We start from the raw sequence: 21,264 nt of genomic DNA on the forward strand, positions 1-21,264 counted from the left end.
ATTTTCTGAGTAAAAAAAATGTATTATTAAATACCCATGCTAGGTACAAATCCATTGTGGGAATCCATCAGCTGGTTTGCACTTTATTAATTTTAAAACTTATAACAAATTTTATAATGTCTAAATACACAATATTGTTTATTCATACTGTGATTATATAAAAGTCTCAAATCTTTCTTGTTATCTCTTAGACATAACTTAATTTTTTGTATTTGTTCTTCTTATACTGCATAAATCTTTTTTCATATATTTCTTAAACAGTTTCAATATGTATTACAAATGGAATAATAAGATATTTGTCTAAAGTATCATTTTATATAAAAATTAGAATTCAGAAAATAGTAGTAAGCAGATACAGGAAAGGTTAGGCCTGGATTAGGTTAGATTTAAAATAGCAAAATAGTGGCGGGAAGATATGAGAAAAGATTCACAGACTTACATTTTCACCATATGAAAGATAATGAAAATAATAATAACTAGTTATATATCTTTATTCACCTTATAGTAAATTATATATAGTACATACGTACGAAACACCTAGTCAAAATAATATGTTATTAATTACACTACATCTATAGCAGTCTCAGAATTCAGACTGACTCGAAGCCAGTGTCAGTAGACGCAAAAAAGTGCTAGAATTTCTACTTGATTTGTGATTACTAAATTTGGTACAGAATTATCTATATTTCTTGCTTAAAGTACCATGGACCCGTATTCTGTAGATACAAGTATACTCCTTATTACCACTATTGGAGTGCACCTTTAATTCAATTATTTCATATGGCCTTTTCGACGCGTTCTGTAAATTGTGTGTTTATATAAGGTAACATCACAGTTAAATTTTAATATTAATAAAATTGATTAATAAACTACAATTCACCTGAACCTCGAAGTATTGTATAGGAGAACCAGTATTGTCGTACATAAACTCACCAAAAAAGAAAGGTCTTTTATCATCCACAGAATCTAATCCCTGAAAATATTAAACTAAATAAATATTTTACATATTTATTATTATAGTATAGGCTATTTTTTAGTTTCATTTATCTTTATAATACCATCGAAAATTACACTTCTTTTGTATTTCTAATTAATTGAAAAGTAACTTCGTTAATATCAGGAATATGTAATTTCTGCAAGATTTTGTAGCTCCTAGATATGAATTTACTATCAGCTAAATATATTTACAGATATAAAATGAAATATTTTTATGATTCTGTGAGAAGTTACAGGGTTTACACGAATCACTAAAAATATATTTTTATATTTTAAATCGAATTTTTAAAATTAATGACGAATTATAAGATTTATTGAAATTTACCCAAATTGAAAAATCTTTGGGAGCGGTGCTAGTTTCTCCTGTGGGAGATATCGACTGTGGAATGTGCTCTAAACTGACTCCAGAAACATGTACAGGACCAAGTAGCTGTATAACAATATTGCCAGTGCTGCCTTTAAACGCCCAGCATTCACCCGGAAGAACACCAGTCTTTGAAAATAATTAACTAATGTTATCTAGTGTTCATATCGGCCAGAATCTTTTTTACCCATAACAGTTATGGTATCAGTTTGGTTTTTTATAATTATTTTGAAAACCGAAATCAATATCATAACCGTTTTCAACTTATGGATATATATCAAACGAATTAGTTGGAATAGAAACACTACCTCATCGTGATGTTCCAACAATATACAGAGTGTCTGACAACAGATATCGGAGATTTTCAAGAATAATTATATGAAGAATTAATTATAAGAATAATTATAAACTAAAATAAGACGAAAATCAAAAATTACGAAATTGTATTTGAATATTCGTTTTTTAGTTATTGTGAAGGTACACCTAAAATGCGCCTGAAACGTGTCTTTGGAGCTCATCCTGCTTCCGGCGTGCACTGGGTCAGACGCAACGATATTAGTAGAATAAGACAGTAGAAGATATCTAGTCAGACACGCTCCATGTGCACTTTAGCCTTCTTTCAATTATTAACTCATTAAGCCTCAAAGCTGCGTGAACACATCATTTCATTCCCTTTTTTTTCTAATGAATTTACATTATTGAATTCTGTTTTTTCATGTTACTGTTATGAAAGGAAATATTAGAGATTAGCTTAATATTTTTTTATTACTATTTCTCCTCTCTGATTAAAATTCTACGTTTTGAAAAGTGAAAAATTTGAAACAGTTATAACACTAAAGTACACCAGTTATATGTATGTCATAGACCTTTTTTGTGGATCTTTTTCATTTAGTGGACGTCTATATAGTGATTATTATTGTAAACTGTTTTTTTTTTTGACTTAGCAATATAATGAATAAGCTGCATAATATATAAGATGTATACATTTACATTTTGCAATAATGTTGCATTTACACAATTTTGGGCCTTAATGGATTAATATCTCGAAAACGAAGCCTCAAACGCAATTTTACCATTCATCATTTTCGTCTTATTTTTCCTCTATGTTATAGGACATTTTATGTTTCATTTAAGCTCCCTCACAACCCTTGAAAATATTACCACGTATAATATTTACACCCTGTATAATTACTATTCAAAATACTTTCTGCAAACCTGAATTACAGTCTGTGGCGTATTTTGTTGTTGACAAAGAGGAATTCCAAAAAGTTTCAGTACAGGAGCACCAGCCGAGTACGTTTCAGTGTTCCTCGTTGTGAGGATCGCACCGCCTAAATATTTCGAAGTATGACACTTAAAATTAAATTTTCATAGAAAGAATATTCATTTTCTCTTTCAAACCTGAACTTCCCAGAGCATAATCTGTTCTTCCAGTTTTATCAGCATCGTACGTCTGTAATTCACTTCTTACCAAATCCCTTACACTGTCTGGCGACATAGCTTTTAATAATGCTTTTGTATGCGTGTCCATTCCTATTGTAAATACGATTGTCTGCAATTATTTCGGTAAAGAACAAAATGCATAGTACTGTAAGTAGCTAACGCGTCATGTCTCCTTTACCCTCGGATACTTCATTTCTTAAATAGAGAATGGCTTCAGACATTTTTGGAATCACGTATCCAACTTCTTTCAACTTACTCTTTAAATCGTCTCTTGTTTTCATTACGTTTTTTACTTCCATCTATGAAAGTATTGTTCAAAAATATGATTTGAAAAATTGATAACGAAAGATAATAACGATATATTTATTACCGAAAGAGTATTTAGATGCGATCTCAAATTAACTAGATCGGATCTGATTATTCTGAAGGCCGTACTGGCTGAATATTTGTCACAGAGGTGAGACACAGACATCGCTGAAATTGTTTAATAGTAATTATTTTATTGTGACTTTCAATCGCTTCTTAAGATTTACAGCGAGGTTACGTATAAACGTAGTCATTTATTGATCACTTTTAACCCGTAATTAGGATTTCGTATAACATTATACATATCGCATTTTCCTGTAATTAATTGCAATAATGCAATTAAACCATAACCATGATGTTTCAATATCTGCATAGTTTAATTTAAGACATGAATTGCTAATGAAAAATTGATTTACAAAGTCATATAAAATTTAATCTTTGTAAAAAACCAATGAAATGTGTGTATGAGCAGCGTTTAACAGCTAGGTACACTGATCACGGGTTAAATTACAGTTCCTAATTATTAGTCACAAAAGGCCGTACCTAATAATGATGTAATGACGCAAAATACAAACGGTTTGATGAGTTTAAAGTACCAAGGGGACTGACGAGAGGAATTCAATATAGCAGCTGGACAAATTCCTCCATTATCACAGCAGTACGTGTTTCGCACGCTCATCGGATCGTCTTCATAATCACAGATTTGATCTTTTGGAGGACCGAAACCGATACCCTACAGTTCGTTGGTTTGAAATTTCGTCGACTTTTTTAACTTGTCCAATTAATTTGTATCTAACAGCTAAATTCTGTTTAATATGTTGTAAAACAGACTTCAGGTAATTGATGGTATCGAGCGACGTCAGTCACTGCTATTTAGAGAAAATAAAGTTTTATTTTTAAGGCAATTGTTTTTGGATGTACAAAATATGGTTTGAAACTTTTAGGTATTTTTAATCCTTTTCTACGTGTTTTGTATCATTTCGGACGAAATGATGTAGAAGTTCTTTCTTTTACATGACTGTGTAACCTACTTTCCTTATCCTGATTGATGTATATGCAAAGTATACATTATGTATTTATTTGCTTATCTACTATCTACAAAGACGAATTACTCCTTGAGTTTTATGTTTAATGACTTTTAATCGTGTGAAGCTGGGTCTATACCAGCGAACAGTTCGCGAGCACTGTATGCAAATAATGTCTGCAAACAGTTTGTGAACTTTTTATCAGCTTTCCTAGACAATTCCTAAGAAATATAATTTCCACACTGTCTGCGAACAGTTCGCAAACTCTGGTGTATTCACACCTTGAGAAGTCTCTTTTTGGACCAATTTACGTTCATTTCAAGACGCATTAAAAAGAAATAGTTGACCGTACACGAAAGAACTTATTAATAATCAGTAACTGCATATGTAATAATAATCTGCTATAATACAGTAAATAACTCCTAAGAAGCTTTGTATTTCAAAAATGTTTACTTTTGAAAACACACACACACAGATACGTGTCTTTAGTACGGTCGTTTAAATGTATAGTGATTAATTAGTAATTTTTATAATAGCTAAACATATATATTGTATTTTAAATTACTTTATACATATTAAGCGATTTTAATACATTTTTAATTATGCTTTTGACGTAAAAGAACAAGCTTAAAAATTAAATGCATATTTTAATAGGTAATAACACTTTGTGTTAATATCAATAAGCTAAACTGATCCTTTGTTAGAAATCTGTATGTGTCAGTAAATGTACATATGCAGTGCCGAAAAGAAGTCCCACGGAAGGAGTGTGGTTCTAGTTGTTCAGAGTAAAATAGGCCACACCTCGAATGACATGTATTTTCTGCTAGAACGTATTATTGACCGAAGAACTCATGCATATTAAATCGATTGAGAGCCTTTTCTTGGTTCTGTGCCGTCTCGCGAGATTTCTTTTCAGCTCTGCATAGCGCGTAAGTACATACTGTGTGTTGCTAAATAGCAAATTGGTACTCCGAGTGGCACAAGAGTAAGAAAGGTACTTCCCAGGCTGCGCATGATTTTGTCAGTGTCGTTTTGCCTAAGAATTAATAATGAATCTCTTGAAATAGTACTGAATCTCTATACCTCTAATCCCAAAGAAGGTAGTAATGAATCTCGTGCGTAGTCACGTGCGTTCGGTTATCAAAACAAGAGAACGCGCTGACGTATTTGAGTTCAAGAAAGATGGGTTATAGAGAGGAGATTCTACTATAATCCTTGTTCCCTTTGAGTGCCAACTTTTTCCAGCAATACAAGTACAGCAGTACAGGTGTGGATCGATTATGATTACGTAAGTAACTTATGTATCTGTAAGCACAATAGCAAGATAACTAAATGTCTAATATACATTAAAGTATACCTGGCTAAAAAAGTAAATTTTGCTTTTTATAGAATTAAATGCAATAAACTCATGTTATTGCGACGTTTACTTTGTGTAGACGGAATGAAAGAACACACTTGGTACAATTTTCTGTACTATAGAAAAATCATTTTGTTGTGTTGTCAAGTCTTATAAGTTTACATTGAAGTCGCTGATGTGCACAGACTTTTTAAGTAAAATATGTCGACGGAATATCAAAGGACAAAGTGTTATTGTATCATATACATGACCACTAATATGAGGATACTTTAGGTACTGTCTGTAGCGAATATACACATACGTAATTTCTGAGTACCTTTTACTCGCTCTCAGTTAAAATTCTTTAAAGTACTATGAATTCGTACGTTGAGTCGGCTTTCGAAGTCATAATCTCTATATTGGTTTTGTGCTCTTAAAAGAGCTGCTTTTCCATCTTCGATGTTCTGAAATCGAAATATTAATTAAGCTTCGAAATAGGAAAAATTGACTTAGGTATATAAAAGGTAGTATTAAAAAAGTATAAAACAATGCAAATATAATAGGTCTTTGTTAGAAAGAAACGGGCTATTTCGATCAGTATTAATGGTTTCAACACGAATTCAAATATTTTTTTACATCTATTAATGAAACATTAATTTATTTTTTCCAAAGAATTGGTTATTAAAAGAATTGCAAATGTTACTTACATCAGTAGAGCATAGTGCATTGCCAAGTTCATACAGCGCAAATGCGCTAACATGTTGATCGTATGCATCATTGGACGGACTACGACGTTTTAGACAATTTCGATAACATTCAATTGATGCATCCTTATCACCAAGATAGGAATAAGCTGCTCCTTCGATTAAGTCGGCTAATCCAACCATTGGTTCATCCAAACGATTGCCTTTACACTCTGTTGATAAAATTAGGAGAAAATAATAATCATTTATTTTGTCAATGCAAATCATTTTTCATAAACTATCTGTCTCTTTATACTGTGTGTGCATATGTACTAGGTACATCGCGATTTGAATTGGTTTATAATATAGAGTTATTTTTCTCTCTGTTTTGTTTATACATATTATAAATTCTCTTAATACAAAATTGTATTAATAATTTAGAGCCAGTGCACATGAGTAATAGATATAATTTCGTGATCATATTTTTATAAGATAAGTACCTTGCTCCAAAAGATTACCCTATCTCTGAGACTTTTTATATATTTATTATAATACTATAAATAGAATAAGATGTCATACAAGGTGTAGCATTAATAGCTTTTCTGCTGAAGGTCAAGAGTTTTAACGTGTAATTTAATCCAAATAAATTTTGGAAGGAAAATTTTTCCCGATAATGTATCCATTAATTCATCCATTCAATTCGTTTTGATATCAGCTATAACAGTATGAAATGAAAAATACCTATGTTACGACATTTTAAAAAATCAGGATGACTAATACTTTATTAAAAACAACATTTTTAAAAAATTTTAAATATTCGAATTTTTAACCGATTGAAAGCTGTCTAACTTTGGTTTGAAACAATTTCTTCTACCTTTATTAGAAATGGTTAGAAAAGTATCAGTTACGTGCTCTATCCTGTGTAGTTAGCGTTGCAAAATACAAATTGCAGCCATTCGGGTAGATCGCAAATTAAACGCATAAATAAATATATAAACTAATATACATGGAAAATTTGTATAATAGTAAAACAAGAGTATATCAAATATCATTATCTATGAATTATTTTTAAGAACAAATTGGTTTTACTTACCTAGAAGTATCCCTCGTAATGATTCCGGAGAACAGGACGGCATCGCATTCCACAAATAAAGTAGCTCATATACAAGCAATCTGTAATATAAAACTGTGTAATGTTGTCCAGTTTCTTGATCTATAAGCTTAGGTGCTCGACGTAAAATAAATACACCAAGTTGAGTCTCCTTACTCGTCTGAGTGGCAAAATAAAGGATTTTACGATAAGTTGCGGCCATAACATCAAATTTGCCAATCGCCCCGCAACAAACTGAGAACAAATTGCAGAAAAATAGTCAATGAAAGCGAAAAGTGATAATGTGACATAAAATCAAGTGTCTTTTACCAGTCCCTAAGTAAGCGTAAAAACTCTTTGACCACCTCGATTGCTGCCTCAATTGTGTCAAAGATCGATAAGCCTCTTCATAACTAAGGCGAATAAGATGACACCAAGCCACTTCATGTAGACACAATAACTTTACCTCCCTCTGACTCGACGCTTCGACAGCTTTTCCGTACGCTTCAAGAGCACCATTCACGTTTGACTGTAACAACACATTTAATAAGTGGGAAAAAATTCTGAAAGTGTATGGTCTTAGAGATATTGTACGACATACAAAGTTTTACCTCGAGTCTTTCTATTCGACCAGTAAAAAACAGAAAGAGAGCAGAATTACTAAACTCCGGACCACATTCTGCAATTAATTGTTTCGCAGCATTTACACCTGCTCGAAGGTTGCTTCCATCAAGAGCGAAAAATGGTCGCACGATCGTGTGGTACCACAATAAAGATAGACTACAACGAACAAATTAAAATTGCCTTGATGGTGAAATTTTGAATAGAATATTTGAAATATATGTGATATGATTCGTAGATTTTTGAAAGAAATAAAGATATATTGGAACAACAATAAATGTTAATAGTAAATGTTTAATATTGAAAACTTTATTATTCAGGATGTTCCTGAAAGGGTAGAAAATCAGAGTCTAGTAATACAATCTAGTAATAGGATAAAAAAGTAAGAGTGTCCTAGAAAGCTCATAGGCCTTTTCTTGGATTATGATACGTTAAGAGTAAAATAGATTAATTCTACATCAATTTTTGACAATCGTTACAAATAAATAACTAAATATTTAATTTCTACTCCACGACAAATTATTTTTAGTGTAATATAAACTTGTTTTCCACCATTCTTTTATTTCATTATTTTCGCCCGTAAATAAGCCGGAAGTACTTTTGTCTCTTGTGTCCCGCTTTTAAATGGCTTCTTTCTCAGAGTATCGTCGTATACCTATCTATGTATGTGCATGTATGTACTTAGTTAAAAATTATATAATAACTTCTTTATACTATGTTATAAGCATTGATGCTTTTTTTCGATGTCGTAACAAGATAAACGGATAGTTCTACTTTCAAATGATGATTTATGTATGTTTCTTCTATATTACATCAATTTTTCATATTGTTTAAATCTATAACAAATCTATAACATACGTTTAGATACATATACATGTAGAAGAAAGAAAAACATTAACATTTAATAAGCGTTTTTGTTCTGAAAAATCAACAGTATGAAAAAGAAATTGCCTTCTCCATGTTTTTCTTTGCAAACTTGAAACAAATAGTTAGAATTTTCGATTTATGCATTAAATAGCTAAGCAATGAACATGGTTCAAATATGTAAATTTAATCATATGAGAAAATATGTAAAGACACTTACGTGGCAAGAGGAGCACGCATATCTTCACTACGACGTGCGTTCATTAATGCAAGGAGACCTGCTTCTCTGTCACCTTCAAAGCCCAAGAAATGAATCACTTTTAGGAGAGATGGTGGCAGTAAACTGACACACAATTGGTAAATCCCATAGCCAAAGCTAACTGCCGACATCAATCGGGAAACTTCGGTAGGTTCCACAAAGCTGTAAAACATATCGTTTTGCTATTTCTGTTAACATTTATCGAAAGTAGCTAAGTTTTATATTGGCAGGAGAAAGAAAAAGATCTTAGACTCGAAATAGCATAAATGAAATCAAATCGAGTATTTGCATCGATATAGAAACAAAACTGCGTAAAGGTAAAAGTAAGATAAAGAGTTGAAAGGAGAGGAGGAAGAAATGTTTGTAAGAAGAAACAACAATTACGGTGTTTGTTGTTCGGACGTGATGCCAGTGAGCGAGAAGAACATTGACAGAGAGCTTCGCAGACCTGAGGGGGACGAGGCTGGTGTCAGGTTGCTTGTTGATCCATTGCAAGAGGGTATCGACCATTCCGAGGAACCTGGACTCTGTAGACTTCGTAGGGAGTAAGATGAACCATTACATGAGGGAGTACTGCATCTTGTACCCAACTCTGTAAAAAATGAAGAGTACAGCAGACACATAATTTCACTGTTAAATTCTTAGTAAGTACTTTCACATTGATGAATATTGTTTATAATTTGTGGTAATCATTATTCTAATTTTATTAAGATTATTCTATAATTTTTATAAAGGGTGTTCAGGCTGAAGCAGGCCATCTAAATATCTCTCCTGTTTTTAATGACACGAAAATCGTCCATAGCATAATTTGAATGGTTTCGAAGGATGGAGGAACAGTATTTTGTGTAGAATCATTTTTCTAGTCTTTTAGATTTAAGTATTGTTAAAAACAAAGGAGATATTTGACTGATCTGTTTTAGCATGGACACCCTGTTCAACCTCTTCTACAATCTCTAAAGCGTAAACTGTTGCAGAAGAAAATAATTTTCAGCAGTTTCGTTAACAATCCTCTAACGAAGATTAGTCAATTCTGATTCATATAGATAATATATCGGGTATTTAACGACAGGTGTTAAAAATTTTAAAGGGTACTTTTGCATGCTAAATCTATACGAAGTTGCGTTTAGTTGAGAAATTGTTGAGAAAATGTCTAAAATACGCATGACATGTGTCTGACTTGGGACTAATTCTACTGACTTCGCTGTGTCTGACCTGACTAATGCACGCCAGTTGTAGAACAAGTCCCAAGTCAGATTTTTGCATCAATTCAAATAACCCTGAAACAAAGTCCTAAATACAATTTCGTCATTTTTGATTTTCATTTTATTTTGACATGTAAAATGATCTCTTATAATTTCTGATACCTGTCGTCGAACACACTTAACTGTGTATTATATACAACTTTTTTTTATTACTAAGTAATTACTTATTACATGTAATACAATTATTACATACAATTGTATGTAATAATAGGTAGTATAGTTGTATTTATTTTGAGTGTTTTATGTAAGAATATGTAATTCTAAAAATCTGTAATTTGTTAGAAAAATTAATTTTGAAGTAAACATTATAGAATTGTAACATAGATCATAGATAATCCATTGTCAGCCACTTGAGTCGTTGCTAAAGGATTGGCCATTCGAGAATTAAAGAAATTTTAAGCATTTTTACAATACTCCATCATAAACAAAAATTGTTTAAGTCTGGGAAAGTTTTCGAATTTATGTTTATAGGATTTATGAAAAAGTAAAATAGAGTATCAAAATTTGACCATAACGTGTTATAACGTGTTATATAACGTGTTATATAAAAATCAAAATAATGGAATGGCATTTTACAGTTTTCATGTAAGGATAAATTTGAAACTTTTACACCTTAAGGACTAATTTGATTTGTTTCAAACTTATTGTTAGCGTTGTTCTTGACGAAACAGACGTTTGCTGTCTCCGGCCCAAAAGTATTTTTTGGAAAAAGATGTAAATTTCCGTTTTCGATCCTTAAAGTGTTAATACCTATCATAATTTACTATTTTCAACGAAAATTGAAATTATAACTCCAAGAGTTATAATGTTTACTTTGACTAAACTTAATTCCACAGTTTTGCAACAAATAGAATCCATTAAATAAAACATTGATAAGATTTATTAATAATAGTATAATGCAATTGCATACCCGATGGACTTGTACCGAAGGTGCGCTGATAGAGCTGTGATATTTGTGAGTATGCATGTTGATAAACTCGCCAAGCTTTACGTAACATCCAACCACCACGCACGTAACCAGTAATTTCTTGTTGGAGTAATGTTAATATCGCTGAACAGACCTGAGAGTCTGCTAGGACTATTTCCCTCTCCAATTTGTTGACATAATCTTTCTATAATATTTTTAATCTCTCGTCAGCACGTGTTGCATTATTTAACAGTTTTAATTGTATACAAACACAAATTTTGTTTAACTAATTATTGAATGAAACTAATTACGCCTGTTTCCTCCGCTCTAAACATTTTATTCTTCATAGACTTCAGCCATCCTATGTCGCTCGCGCATTCTCTTTCCATATCTTTCAATAACATTATTGCTTGTTGAAGTTTGTCATCTTCGAATGTCATTAAAGCATTCTAAAAATTTATTCGGACATTATTGATTCTCGTTCTTATTTTAATATTATTATTTTGAGACAAGACTAAAAACATTATTGTCAGAGTTTTAAATAGATTTACGATCGATACGTTAGAATGCATGGGGCTACACGCGATTTAATCTGCGGTTCTATTTCCGCTATTGCGGTTCTATTGTAAGATTATATTGTAATAAAATATCGTAGTTCTTAGTAAAATATTTCCTTGAAACTTAAGTATACTCTGAAATATTTTTCACTCGTTTACTATCTATTAAATAAATTATATACAAATACGATGTACCTAATTATTATATATCTTAACAATTATATAAAAATATTTAAATGATTATAATATTATATATTATAATTTATATAATATAATATTAAATATTATATATTAAAATTTAGTGAAATTCACGTACCATGAATAAAACAAAGCAGCGACCCGCCTTTATATGAAAACTATGTGGGTGTTTGGTAAATAGGGCCTCAGCTTCCTCTGTTTTATTATTTAGAAGTAGAGAAATTCCTAATCTAGCAATACTCCACTCCTTCATATCTTCTGGTTTTTTAGTCATAATTAATTGGAATGCTACTTAACTTGTTGTTCGAACCAAGTACACTTGGAAAAAGGATTTTTTATTGGGGATAATACGATGTCTGCGACGTGAAAAGCACGTGTCTGAGACACATCGTTTTAGGAATTAGATGACGACAAAATGAAAACGTTCTTCATTCATCGGAAAATTTGTGATGGTATCTTCTCAATATTTTTCTCGAAAATAGTAGCATTTAGTAATTAAAATCAGCACTATTACGCATCAGGTAACTGACATATGTGTGTCACGGTAGTGGTAAGCGCATTTGGGGCTCCTTAGTGCTATGGATAACTAGATAAAACATTCTTACTGAAACCATGTCTATCTTCTCCATTCTGGTATATTGAAAGAAAGAATAATTGAAGTCATAACACGTCATAAACGTTGACTTGAGTAGATTTATTTTAATACAGTGCACCCGTACTGCAGACAGAAGTGTTTTAATTATCTTCGTATTCAGAATATGAGAGAGATTTATATGATAGTTATTTTCCCATATTTCATATTTTTACTGGCAATTACTTTTTGGAGTAATCCAAAGCCAATTTTTAACATTCTGTTCCCATACGTCTAGTATGTACGCCACTTTAATAATATTGTTACTTTTACTTCAGAAGTAACACAAATATTGCGACAGTAACTCGTCTTTTTTCTTTTTTGAAAACATTTCAAAAACCGTAATAAAAAATGCACTTTGTTACTACCACTTTAAACTAATTTGATTAGAGGGAATTTTTATATCTTGGAAGAGGAAAAAGTGTGAATCTGACATGCACCAAATGGAACTTTCTTCCTACGATATCACGAGTTGACTAAATCGCATGGGCAAAGCGCAATGCTGCTGCCACCACCTCGGGTTTCCATATATGGATATTATTGATTTTAGACTATATATTAAGATTCTGACAATTTATTGTGATATTCGATGAATGTCTGGTATCATCTTGATTAAAGAAAGAGCTTAAAATAGAAATTAAGTAAATCGTACATGCATACGTATTCAGAAAAAATGAAAGAAAAACATTTATTTTTTTATTATATCAGGGTAATATCGTATATAAATTTTTTGTATTTCAGTATGTTTTGTGAAACAAAGGTAATTTGCAAATTTGTTTAAAAAGAATACTATATACGTATGTGTGTATGTACTTATATTGATATCATATTAATGTGCAATTACTTTTCTTTCTCAAAACATATTTCAAACATAACAAAATTGGCCTAAGTGAATTATGTTGTTTACGAAAAACAGTAAAATGTTTTCTCCTTTGATTCTTTCCGAATGCGTATCACTTGCGAGAAAAATGCTGGCTAATAATTGCATGGATATCCTACATATGTACATAACATAATAATCTCCTTGTGGCATTGGCATCAAGAATAGAATTTCTTTTTTAAGTACGTGTTATAAATAAGTTATTAGGTTTATAGAACATTTTTATATACATATATTTACAACTATCCTGTAATCAGTAGTATATATCGATATATATATCGATATATGAATGCATTATGGGAATTCATAAGTTAAAATATATTCAGTATTAACATGTTTTGGGAGGGCAATACTGATGTGTTGACAAAGCTGTTGAAAACAATTTACACAGCTTTCTTACTTGATGTTTCGTAGGAATATGGAACTATACAATCTGTACATTTATTTACAATTTCTTAATTTAATAATAATATTCCTAAATGGAATGTCATATAAATTCTAGACCTTCAAATTTTTTATCTACGATTTTAGTTTCAGGTATTATTATAACGCCTTCAATTGTAAATGCTGTAATGTATGTAGCAGTCTGCCCTTGAAATTCCTCCGTTTTAAGAGCAATAATAATTGAATCCTGAGAATTTGGTAAAAATTTAAAACTTGAGAAACCTCTGATTGGGTTCAAATCACCAATTTTAGTGACCTAAAAATAAGATATTATTTATATAAATTTCTAATTTATAGAAGTAAAGATCTTAATCTGCATTTAAATATGAACCTTAATGTCTACAAAATTTTCATCTGCTGTTAGAAGAACATTACAACTCATAGTTTCATCTTTAGTTTCGTTGTAACGTTCACGCGAGCACCGTCTTGGAAGAAAGAACCATTTTTTGTGTTCATCACTCCAGGCTCCAGATTCATGAATCATATATCCTATGGGCATATATCAATTGACAATTATCTTTATTATTTATATATAAGATAAATACACATAAAACAACATGATTACATACCTGGATACTCAATATCAATTGCTTGTCTCAATCGTTTATAATTTGAGATCCAATTAAATGAATAAACTTCACCACGAGGGGAAACTACTTTCACCCAAAGGGGATTGTTATGTTCAAATTCCCCTCCAGGAGTAGTCCATTCTTTGCCCACACTACCAACATATAGATGTTCATCTTTAACAGTTGCCCACTCAGATTTAAATCCTATAATTAATTTTATTATTTACTATCAATAATGATATAAAATTATATATATTACTTAAGTGTAATATTGATGAGCCTGATTTACCTTTAGAATTTTTTCCATTTCCATCCATTAGTATAACCCAAGGATATGCTTGTTCTCCTTCAATAAAATATATTACTCCTGTACGATCATCAAAAGATAAAATACGTCCATCAAAGGTAACTAATTCAGACAATTCCATTCCACGTCCTTTCATGGTTAAAGACGACATTAGTACTTGATTTCTATCATCCCAAACAATAGAAATGGAATTGTCGCTGGGATTCCAAAACAGACTTCCAGTTTTCATAATACTGACCCATGTATTTGGTTTCTGCACGCTTTTAGAATCATGATCAAGATCACTTACTATAGCTATTCTGTAGGTAATACCCTTTGGAGTCTTGATTGGAGTCGATAAAGGGTACGTTTTATTATATTTGTAATAATGGCACTGTGTTGAAAACTGATTCGACGAGGAAGAGTCCGTACTACCAAGTAATAAAGGAACTCCAAATTTAAACAGAGGAATAATTAACAGCAGAAAAATTAGAGCCAAATATTGACTCTGAATACGAAATGTGCTATTCGCAACTCGATAGACATGAGGGGCGCGCAGCGCTTGCCTCCAGTCGCGTAAATATGACATGGCTTCTATATTTCCGTTCTGCATTCGCATTCGTGTCATATTTCAGACTGACAGCTATGTTTTACCTTCCATACTCCCTTATGACAACTAAGAAATTAACCTAACATAACCTAACTTTTATCTCCGTCATCGTTGATGACGGTGACAGCGAATCGTGAGATACGTAACTAACGCCATCTTTAGATTTGTTTATTTTAGTAAACAGACTAATTTAAATCGTGTTAAACATCATTGAGAATTTCAAAGCAAAATATTGAACAGGATAGTAAGAAAAATATAGAAGTTGTAAAATAATTTATATTCATTTTATGTTTGTCAAAATAAGACAAGATTATTAGGCATACAGTATACAAGAATAATATTATGAAATATTGTATATTGAATATATGCATACTGTAAAGAATTTGATTTAAATGGTTTTAGTTTTACGTTGCATCGATATTTCTTATAATATAAATGATTATTTGAAAGTATATAATTGATGAATACAATGAGACGCTATTAATCATAATCTAACGTTCTTTCAAAAATAAAGATATGGACTGCTTAATATTCTGTTTATATTTTTACTTTCAATTTACAAGTTCTGTGCTTAAAAGAATTCAAAATAATACGTTAGAAAAATTCAGTAATAATAGAGATTGCAAAGTTGCATTACATTATTATATATGTAAAATCTCGAATTTATCAAAAGAATTTAGTAGAAGTTTACGTCTTTTAAAAGCAATTTTTACTCAATTTCTTAAATATGTTATAATAATAGCGGATATACTGCAAGAAAATATACAAATTAGAATAATGCTGATAGGAGACTACTGATAGGAGATATAGAAATTCAAACAGTTTAAAAATATTAAAATAATTAGTCCATCATAAAACTAGAATCCAGCTGAAATTCGATATTGCTAGTAAGAACGAATAAAAAAATCTGTGTAATTTTTTAAGTTGAAAAGCTATCAGTTAGTTTGTATTGCAGCAACAACGGTGCAAGCGACCGCTTGCATATTCTTGAACGTTAGGGTTGAACGAACGAGTCTGGGGTGAAGCGAATCCAGGGGGTGGAAAGGGGGAGAGCGGAAGGGGACTCTATGAGGGTGGCAAAGTGTTCGTCAGTCGTGTAACGCGTTTCCCGCCGACAACGTCGCCGATATTGCCAATACGTTAAATCGCGACCGCATTTCCAGTTTCCACGTGTTCCTCGCGTGTGTCTTATGGAGATCTGATTGCTATTGGCTACCTCAGATCCGCGGCAACCTGTATTATCGATCGAACGCGTTTTGCGCACGTTGCCGCAGTTACTCGTGACACCGCAACTACTCTCGCACATACTGTACTTTTGTCGTCGTGTTGACGCAATGTCCTCTACAACTTCAGCTCGATTTGCTGCTCCTTTTGTGTAGTGCTGTTGTTACGGAATTTTATACATTATGCCGATTAATGTCCATTAACGTTCTACCTCTATACACGCTTGTTGTGATAATCGCCGTCCATCCGCCATCTTCCATTTCAAATTCTACGTCTTATACATTACAAACGACAACACTATTCGATCCTGTCGATTTTATCGTCACTACAAAAAGAACAGTTATTTCCTAGCCAGTACAGTGAATCGTTTAATCATCTCGTCGCTTCTTGCATTGGAAGAACTTCGATGAAAAAAGATATTTAAAAATTGTTCCGTGATCGTGATCCTCGATCGATTTCGAAACTGTTTTATCGATGTTACACATTTACGATCGAGTAACAATGTGGCGCCAAACAAGAATCGGGGACTCACTTTCGCCGATTTGTTGAGAAAATTATAAAGTTACGAGGGAAGGAGAAGGATTACTGTTTCGTGTGATGTTCAGTGTTTATGATCGAATAATCAGTGTCAGTTGTGATCAGATTTATACTATAGAATGTGTTAGTGCTCTTGTACAACATATCACGAGTAATTTTGTGCAAATGTGTTTGCTGTGAATCTTCTTGGTGAGGTTATGGTGAGATTATGGTGTTATGGTCAACAGCAGCAACAATTCTCCGCTTTTATTTGTGGATACATGTTCATGGAAGAGTACTTCAAGATCATTACATTTCTACTGTAAAAGGTACTTAAAATTTTAATTCTTCCGTCTTATCAATATTATTTTAAATTCAGGATGGAATAACTTTGTCAACTGTTTAGTGAAAGCATAATCTAATTATTTTGTTAGCAGTATTAAATGCTTTTTAAATGCCAATACGAAATAACATAGGTACAATACAATTGGCACGCAATCTGATACATGCTGTGAGAACGTTTTAAAAAGTTTTTTCTAGTTTCTTTTCGTTTAATGCTTTTGATATTTTAATCACTACTGTCAATGTTAATTACGAATTGCTAACTACATCATGACACGGGTAAAGCGAGAGAAAGTAAAATATTCAATTTAGGACAAACAGCTGCTGAACTCCTGTAAAGGTCGAAAGCAAGGCAGATACATATGTAAATATATGTACTTCCATGCATATGTACACCTTTCGTATAAACTCAATAAATAGATATGATTTCAACTATCTTCATTTTTACGATACTTCTCGATCGCTTTAAGAATGAGTTATCGAATGACATACTGTAAATCTGTGGATGTAAGGCAAAACGACATATGTCACATTTTTAAAAAGTTTGAGTGATTACCTTAATCTGTCTCTAAGTCCATAGATAGTATTGAAATTGAAAACTTTAAACGTCAATATCTTGAAAACAGACATGTGGCTTCAGTCATTTTGCAGAAATAAAATTGTGGTCTGTGTTAATCGAACGCTGAGAATTTTTGTGGGAATAAAGAGAGATTAAGCTGAAACGAGCGATAGGCTCGCCATTTTATGCTCAGCAATAAGGGTTCGTATTTACACAAGAGTCTTACGATTAGTGAAACTAGGCGAAAGAAAACACCGGAAGCTACAGACGTAAGAAGGCATTGTTCATAACAGTGTCGTCTGTAGTTCTTCAAGGTCGTCGACCTTAAGAACGTCTCGTGCAAATGGGTCTGCCTGCACGAGACGTAATTGCGCTTAGAAGATGACGCAGAAGGAGGACAGATAAACAAGATGGAAAAGAGATAGAATAAGCGTGTGCTGGGTGTACGGGGGTGACTTGGTGGGGTTGGTAGGGCGACAGTGTAGAGGGGTAAGTTTCAGTGACGTTGCGCCGAAATGGAGGGTAACGAATGAATAGGGGTGTAGAGGTGACGGAGGGAAAAGGGAAAGTGAATGCGTAGGGGTGGATAAGCGATCGCGTGGATGCGCTGGTGCATCGCGGTTATAGGTTTGTGTACCCTAGGTTAGATCGATCTTACGTCAGATAGGAAGCTTCTTGAAGCGATAAAACTCTGCTGTGCAATTATTTACCTGTGAACTTGCAAGATTTGTACTTAAGGATTCTGCTTACTTAAAATATACTTTTCATTTTGTTTATTTTAGTTTAGAAAAGCTATTATGCTGTTTTGTTGCAAGATATAATATTGAAAGGAATAAATACTTATTTGAAACATTCAAATATTTAATACTTTCATTCAAATATTTCTATTATATAGTAATTTTTAAACTATGATGTAATGATAGAAATGTTTGGATTTAATTGTTATCCTTTTAGATTATCTATTGAGCTGTTCAGATGTCTTTATCAATTTCATAAAACAAAAAGCAGAGGAAAATGATGATAGAATAAATAATTTATTTTAAACTTGACCTTCACGTAATCGATGATAATGACGTACCTAATGTAGTAAATTATTTAAGGAATGATCAATTTTATTCCTGAGATATTTTTGACTAGGAACATAAAAGTTCTTTCTTTGTCAAAACAGCTAATAAAGTTTTGTAATATAAACAGTTTTAGTTTAATTCATTTTTCTATGTAAAACTATAATTTTTCGTTTGTACAAAGCTTGCATTGTTTTAAATTTTTCTAAAACTAGAAGTATAACTTATAAAAATATATAGTTTGGCGAATTCGAATTTCAAGCAACATGTGGATTATATAAGCCAACTTCCCGCGTAGTCGAAAATTCGCGTAAAATTGTTTACCAAAGACCAGTGAATGTTTATTGAGCTGTGCTTATGCTATGTAACAAAACATTGGTATGGAACTACTTTGTTTCTAGTTTTGTTACGTATGTTTCTATAACTTCGTACTTTGACTTGCTGTAGTGCATTTACGTTATATAACATAACACATCATACATAAAAGATTATAAAAGTGTACTTTACGACAAAATTACAAATCAATGTTATATATCTTTTATTTTGTCATATAAAAATGTTATATAACATACCTCGTCCTATTTTTTAACAAGTTTTATAGCATTATTACATGTATAACATGTGATGTTACATAGTGTAGTGTAGACCCAGCTTAATTTCGCTTAAATTTCAATTCACAACATAATCGATTTTTCTAATCTGTTGGTAACATTGCGAGTGACATAGAAATGGTAAATAGGGCTTCAGAGCTAGAAAAAACTAGAGATAGAAAAATGGAGTAACGTGTCTAATCTTATACCTACTTATAATTAATCGATAGTTTTATGCAACGTGTCGATGATACTTAAGAATCATTAAAAATGGAATTGTGGTTTATGAATTTCAGGAAGCGAACGAAAGGGGTTGGCATGAGGAGATTGATCCGGTGACCTCGTGCCACACGTGGTAATGTTACTGGCAAGCGGTGCTTCGATACCGACTATTGCCGGTACCGTCGAAGAAGAGGACGAATATGCACGTAGCGAGGCGAATAGTGCGCCCTACGATGGCTATGTTACCGATCACACCGATCTTGCTTCCGAAATCGACATCGACGAATCCGAATATCGACGGGAGCTTCTTAATGACGTACGTATGATTACTTTCCAATATGTTGTATTATTCATATTTATGTACATATTACAAATAAGGTATATCTACAATATATCATGGGAGTTAATATCACAACTGAAATATTAGTCCCACGAAAAATGTAAAAATTGTTCAGTTCGATTATCAATATTTGTAAAATGAAAAAATATAGAACTGATTTTTTGTTACTATATTAATGGAGGAAAACTGAAAACGGTTTAAAATTAGAAGATTAAGTCGAAAATCAGCTAACGATTATTAAACATAATGTCTGCGTTTCACCGTTTTTTTAATTACACATAGTTTTTCAATTGAAAAATTGTACGAATGGAGTTTATAATCCTTATACCTTACGGGGTTTCGTGACCGCAGGTAACTGCAATACCGGCTTAGAAATTTGAGGGTGTTTTTAGCGACCTCTGGTCATGAATGAGGGTCAGTTGAAGAACTAATAATTGGGGTAGAGTTAGCAAAAGAACTGTAGTGTTTTTAAATATGTGTGACTTCTTTGAAGGTGATTGAAACACGTATTTTTTACTACCAACCATAAAAGTTTACCTGCGGCATAAGATTGATGAGCGCACAGGTAAAGAATATAATGATCATCAATGTGTGTAGAAACTTGTTTTGTAAGAAAAACATGAAAAACACACCTCGTCTGTGATATAAGATTTATGCATTTGTATACCTCGTTTGTATCATCACCAAACACGGAACTCATCCGATAATGTATCACTTTTATCACTGTTAAATTCATCAACTGATAACTTCTGAAGATCGTGGTGTCTTTTGAAAAAAGACGATTTTATGTGGTAGAGGCTAACATGGATAGAATTAATTACCCTTAAAGATGCGGCAATTTAGAAGTTGATTAAAGCTACCTTGGATGATTAACAAGGAGCTGATTATCGAGCTACCTCGATATGAAGGATATGCCCAGGAGCTGCTTAAAGCTGCTTCAACGTGGTAATTAAGGAGCTGGTTAAATTAAAGCTGCTTTAGTTAGGAAGATACCGAGATGTTGGTTAATGCTACCTTGATACGGAGAATATACCCAGAAGCTGGTTAAAACTACCTTGGCATGGTAACCAAGAAAC

General features: G+C 32.2%; 3 protein-coding genes across 3 annotated transcripts in view; 1 reads left to right on the forward strand and 2 right to left on the reverse strand.

Moving 5' to 3' along the window:
* Positions 1-372: 372 nt before the first annotated feature.
* On the reverse strand, positions 373-12,997 carry LOC143184309 (tetratricopeptide repeat protein 39C). The gene is made up of 16 exons (XM_076386385.1): positions 12,030-12,997; positions 11,468-11,605; positions 11,160-11,361; positions 9,372-9,579; positions 8,949-9,149; positions 7,855-8,023; positions 7,574-7,772; positions 7,250-7,498; positions 3,653-3,832; positions 3,174-3,277; positions 2,982-3,102; positions 2,762-2,893; positions 2,576-2,691; positions 1,322-1,489; positions 881-973; positions 373-799 (listed from the first exon to the last, which is right to left on the reverse strand). The coding sequence occupies exons 1-16, from the start codon at positions 12,183-12,185 to the stop codon at positions 677-679; spliced, it is 2,559 nt and encodes an 852-aa protein (XP_076242500.1). The 5' UTR covers positions 12,186-12,997; the 3' UTR covers positions 373-676.
* A 203-nt stretch (positions 12,998-13,200) lies between these two features.
* On the reverse strand, positions 13,201-15,425 carry LOC143184308 (soluble calcium-activated nucleotidase 1). Its single transcript, XM_076386384.1, has 4 exons — positions 14,725-15,425; positions 14,436-14,639; positions 14,198-14,355; positions 13,201-14,122 (listed from the first exon to the last, which is right to left on the reverse strand). Exons 1-4 carry the CDS (start codon positions 15,347-15,349, stop codon positions 13,910-13,912), a joined length of 1,200 nt encoding a protein of 399 aa, XP_076242499.1. The 5' UTR covers positions 15,350-15,425; the 3' UTR covers positions 13,201-13,909.
* A 1,838-nt stretch (positions 15,426-17,263) lies between these two features.
* Stet (stem cell tumor) overlaps positions 17,264-21,264 on the forward strand; it is a 336,681-nt gene continuing 332,680 nt past the window's right edge. Inside the window, exons 1-2 of the mRNA XM_076386383.1 lie at positions 17,264-17,400; positions 19,923-20,164. Of these exons, the coding sequence (XP_076242498.1) occupies positions 19,985-20,164 (180 nt within the window). The 5' untranslated portion in view covers positions 17,264-17,400; positions 19,923-19,984. The remainder of the gene's footprint in view (positions 17,401-19,922; positions 20,165-21,264) is intronic.

The sequence above is a fragment of the Calliopsis andreniformis genome, chromosome 10 (assembly GCF_051401765.1).
Source record: "Calliopsis andreniformis isolate RMS-2024a chromosome 10, iyCalAndr_principal, whole genome shotgun sequence".
NCBI classification, from domain to species: domain Eukaryota; kingdom Metazoa; phylum Arthropoda; class Insecta; order Hymenoptera; family Andrenidae; genus Calliopsis; species Calliopsis andreniformis.

What these genes read in the sequence shown, in the direction of transcription:
- LOC143184309 (XM_076386385.1), bottom strand. Translation starts at nt 12,185, where the DNA reads ATGACTAAAAAACCAGAAGATATGAAGGAGTGGAGTATTGCTAGATTA. An exon ending in CGTCATTACATCATTATTAG is followed by an intron (nt 3,278 to 3,652) that starts GTACGGCCTTTT and finishes AAACAATTTCAG; the next exon opens with CGATGTCTGTGTCTCACCTC. An exon ending in AAGAAATGAAGTATCCGAGG is followed by an intron (nt 2,894 to 2,981) that starts GTAAAGGAGACA and finishes TATTTACAATAG; the next exon opens with GAATGGACACGCATACAAAA.
- LOC143184308 (XM_076386384.1), bottom strand. Translation starts at nt 15,349, where the DNA reads ATGACACGAATGCGAATGCAGAACGGAAATATAGAAGCCATGTCATAT. An exon ending in AAATGGAAAAAATTCTAAAG is followed by an intron (nt 14,640 to 14,724) that starts GTAAATCAGGCT and finishes AATTAATTATAG; the next exon opens with GATTTAAATCTGAGTGGGCA. An exon ending in AAAATTTTGTAGACATTAAG is followed by an intron (nt 14,123 to 14,197) that starts GTTCATATTTAA and finishes TCTTATTTTTAG; the next exon opens with GTCACTAAAATTGGTGATTT.